The sequence below is a fragment of the Penaeus monodon genome, chromosome 10 (genome assembly GCF_015228065.2).
Source record: "Penaeus monodon isolate SGIC_2016 chromosome 10, NSTDA_Pmon_1, whole genome shotgun sequence".
NCBI lineage: Eukaryota > Metazoa > Arthropoda > Malacostraca > Decapoda > Penaeidae > Penaeus > Penaeus monodon.
Genome location: NC_051395.1, coordinates 12608661 through 12613630, shown reverse-complemented (window position 1 = coordinate 12613630; position 4970 = coordinate 12608661). Strand labels below are relative to the sequence as shown.

Below are 4970 nucleotides of genomic sequence, written 5' to 3'. Positions count from 1 at the left end.
ATAGATTATATGTGTATTAATATATTATAATATATATGTATATATATATGTTTATAGAATAATATATATATATATATATATATATATATATAATATAATATATTAATACTATATATATATAATATTCTACACACAAATATATATATACACGCAAATATATATATACACACAAATATATATATACAAAATATATATATAGTATAATAATATATTATATATATTGTATATATATAGTATATATATAATTATATATATATATATATATATATATATATATTATATAAGATATATATATATATATATATATTATATATATAATATATATATATATATACATATGCATATATATATATATATATATATATATATATAACATAATATATATATATATATATATAATTATATATATATAATATATATATATATATAATATATATATATATATATATATATATTAAAAAATATATATATACATATATATATATATGCAAAAAAAAAAGAAAAATATATATATTATATAAATATTATATATATAAAATATATATATAGTTTTATATATATATATGTATATGTTATATATATCTTATATATAGTATATATATAGACTATATATATAATATATATATATATATATATATATATATATATATATAATATATATATGTATATATATGTATATATATGTATATATATTGTATATATAATGTTTTATTATATATATATTATATTATATATATATATATATATATATGTATATATATATATATAATGTTACAACTATTTTTGTAATGTTTAAGCTTATTGATATTATACTTCTATGTTATATATAATACTTACTGTTGTATTTTCCACATATGAAACAGATTGCAGGAGGGAATCTCTTTAATCAATGCCACGGATATCAGTAAAGTCAAAGGACTTCTTAGTCGTGTGTGTGCATCACTCTGTGCTGGACATTCACAGGTATGCTTTTATGTTATATTTTCCCCTAGAAGTTCAAGTAGATCTTTTAGTAATGAATGATAATATATCAATTAATCAGCATAATAAGACATTCATCTCTTCACGGGTTTATCTGTTTTTGAAGTTGTATATTTGCAGGTATTTCAGAAGAGGAAGAAGAGAAATTAAGTGCTTCTCTGGCCTGCCGGTTGAAAAGACAAGACAGTTGATATACACCAACATACATATCATACAGCAGGTAGTACTAATACCCTTTTCCGTCTTCAATGGTTAACAGGTATCAACCCAAAATTTTTGTTCATATGTATGTGTATATGTCTTTTGTAATTGAGAAGATTCACAAATATTTCCCATTGCCTGGTGGTAACAAGCTCTCAAGATACAGTTATTTAAAGTATTTGATGGGATTGGTATGAACATTAATAAGTGTCAGATTAATAGTTTCACTGTTTATTATTTATTTTCTGCATGATTCACATGTATTTAAACTATCTATAAGTTAAAAAAGAAAGAGACACTGTATGGTTGGTGTTGGTCATATTAATCCACTCTTTTTGAGTAGATTTTTGTCATTTCTCCATGACTTATTGTTTAATTCTGATATGATAAACTCTCATTTTTATAGATGATATTTTTTTGTAATAATCAATAAAATTTTGAGGATAAAAATGTTCAGAATAATAGTTTTTAGAATAATAGTTTGTTTCTGTGTGTGTGCACGTGCGTGAGCGTGAGCGTGAGCGTGCGCGTGTGTGTGTGCCTGCACCTATGCAGGCACACACACTTATCTTTGTGTGTGTGTTTTTGGATATTTGTATGTTGAGTTGAAATGATGTGGCAGTAATGGTCTATTGGTGAATTTCACATGTTATGTAATATGTCCAGATTTTTATTTTTACAGTTTTTATATCCCACAGGCAGCACATGGGATGGTAAGACCAGCTTTCCTTGGAGAACAGCTTCAAGCGTGTGAAATGACACCAGATAGAGCCAATGTATTTGTGGAACAGTGGACGATACATGCAAAACAAATTGCGGAAACATTGCGACAACAAAGTTTATCTGAGAAGCAGGTGAGTGTTCTTGTCAGTTATTTCTGTATTAGGGATGGAGGGAGCTGAAATGAGGAGAGGAAAAGGGATTTGGAAATTAAATGAGAAGAGAGAAAGAGAAATCAAGGATGGGAAGAGAGGGAGGGAGAGGGAGGGTGAAATAGAAAGGAGAGAGGGAAATGAGATGGAGGGGAGTAAAGTAAAGGAGGAAGGAGGGGAAATAGATAGGAAATGAAGGGAGAGGGAGAGGGAAATGAAGGGATGAGGGAGGAGGAGAGGACAGGGAAATTAAGGGAGGAGGGGAGAGGGAGAGGAAGAAGGAAATGGAGAGGAGAAATGAAGGGAGATGGAGGGGTAAAGGGAGAGGAAATGAAGGAAGAGCGAGCAGGAGAGGAAGGGAGAAATGTAGTGAGAGGGAGGGGTTAAAGAAGAGGGAAATAAAGTGATGGAGAGAGAAATAAGAGAAAAGAAAGTGGAAGTTGAAAGAAGGAACAGGAATCCAAGGAGAGGGAGAGGGAAATGAAATGTGAGGCAGACTCAGAGGCAAATGAAAGGAGAAGGAAAGGTAGATGGGAAGGGATAGGAGGGGAGATGGAGAGGCAGAAGAAAATGAATGGAGAGGGATATGGAGAAGCAGAAGGAAAAGGAAGGCGAGGGAGAGGGAGAGGGAGAGGAAGAGGAAGGGGAAGAGGGAAACATCAGGAGGGAAAATGAAAAGAGAAGGAAAAGAATGGGTATGAAAAGAGAGGGAAAAGAGAGATATATGATAAGAGAAGGGGAAGATATGAACAGAGAGGAAGGAGGGAGATATGAAGGGTGAGGGATATAAAAGAAGAGATATAGATAAAGATGGAGAAGGATATGAATAGAGAAGGAGGGATGGGAGAAGAAGAATAGGAGGGAGATAGAAAGGAGAGGAAAGGATATGAAATAGTAAGAGAGGGAAAATAGGAGGCGAGAAGAATTGGGAGCGAGAGAGGAAATGAGTGAGATGAAAATAATTTGATGTTGGGAAAAGTACACTACAGAAAGTATGTTAGGAAATGTCTTTAAATGGAATGCCTAAGGTTGAACAACTAAATGCTTGTATTCCTCTTTGTATATTGAGTAACTAATTTTTTTTTTATAGTCAAAGAAGAGAAATGTGCACATACAGGTATCATCAAAATGTTAGAGTAGAAAAAGGGAAAATCTTTGATTGAGATAGAATGTCACTGATAACTTCTCAATATCAACAGCTGACAGATATTTCATGGGAACTTCACCTGAAGACTGCTTCATCAGGATGTGCAAGACAAACTCACCCCATTGCACATTTACAACTGAACCTCGGGTAATTTCCCACAGTTAACTTTCTTTTGTATTAGCAAATACATTGTTCTTTAAGGCCTTCCACATGGCAGGCTATAACTGGAATCCATTGAGTGGTGGCAGTTAGTGTTGAAGTCATAGGCAAGGAAACCACAAGCTTACAGGTATAATAGTGAATTCCAGGCATGTAAATGTGGTTGCTAGAGGCTTGGGGCATTCCACCTTTACAAAGGGAGTGGTCATTTTGATAGTTTGCTTTTGAGTATGTGAGTTTCTCTGCTTATGATGTCATATCTGTTTGTACCAATGTTGGATTGTGATTTGCCCATAGTGTGGACAGGGCCTTATAGAAATCTGTTGGAAAGAAGGGAAAGGTTACTTTTATTTGATCTGGTGATGAAATATGAAGAGGGAATATAACAAAGTAAGATTTTAAGCAAAATCAGAACCTTACTATACTTAATGATATGTACCTAACTATTTATTGATAAAGTTTACTTACATTTTTACTGCTTTTTGTTTTCTCACAGCAGCAGCAAGGAGTCTTCAAACACCAAAGTGGGAACTACAGAGTCTGTAGTCATGCAGTTTAATCAAGACCAACTCTACCAGTTGTATGATCAAATTGAGCAAATTCAGGCAAATTTAGATGCTCTGAGGTAGTGACAACTACTTACATGAACAACACTACCGATTTATAAGATTAATTTTTGGTATTGATTATTAAAGGAATACTTTAAGAATTCTTAGCATCACTTTCAGAAAGATATAAGGTGCTGAATTAATTTTGCACTTTAATTGCTTCTTGATTTGTATTGCATTAATAATGGTACTGTCAATAAAGCTTGGTGATTGTAGGAGACTTTCTGCATTATTTGTGATTCATTGTTTCAGTACATTTTTATTTATTTATTTTTACAAAGTGTAAAAATATTTTGTTGTGAATCATGATTGAATGCAGTTTAGTGGAGAATAAAAGATTTTACAGTAGATAAAAAAATGCCTCAGAACATAAAAAAAATAAATACATTTGCCCTTTGATCATCTCTGTGTAGACAATAGTTGAGGCTCCATTCAAAGAGGGGCTGAATTGTACATTGATTAAAGGTGTATTCAAGGTATACTTCCAATGCTAACAGAGCATAGAAAAAAATAGATAGATTTAACCAAGACTGTATCATTATGGTCAGGCAAAAGGAAAGTGCTAATAAATCTGTGTCCATGATGTATTATTTTGCTAGTCCCTAAAGACAGTTTGCACAATCAAATTATGTTAGCTTGGCTTTATTTCTCAAATTTAAGAATTACAGCAAATGATATTTTGGATAAGATAAAAAACCTGTAATGACTGATTGTTTCCAATCCAAAAGCAAAAATATTACGAAGAATTGGACAATAAACAAAAATTGTACAATCTGTAGGAAGAAGACTTCAAGGCAATTTTCAGGGACAGTTTCCTCTTGCTGCCATATGTTGATTCTCTTTTGCTTTGTACATGAGAATCACATGGTAAAAGCCAATAAAAACTAATTTATGAGCACCAGTCATTGTTCAGAAGATGAATTTTGGATTACCTTTGGTTCATGCCAGATTCATGAAACTTGGTCTTCCCCACAAAAATAAAAAATTTATATGGAGTAAAAG

At 31.5% G+C, this 4970-nt stretch overlaps 1 protein-coding gene across 1 annotated transcript; it reads left to right on the top strand.

Moving 5' to 3' along the window:
- The first annotated feature begins 1136 nt into the window (after positions 1–1136).
- On the top strand, positions 1137–4551 carry LOC119577847 (COMM domain-containing protein 10-like). Its single transcript, XM_037925450.1, has 4 exons — positions 1137–1201; positions 1881–2036; positions 3254–3348; positions 3857–4551. The coding sequence occupies exons 2-4, from the start codon at positions 1893–1895 to the stop codon at positions 3987–3989; spliced, it is 372 nt and encodes a 123-aa protein (XP_037781378.1). The 5' UTR covers positions 1137–1201; positions 1881–1892; the 3' UTR covers positions 3990–4551.
- Positions 4552–4970: the final 419 nt, after the last annotated feature.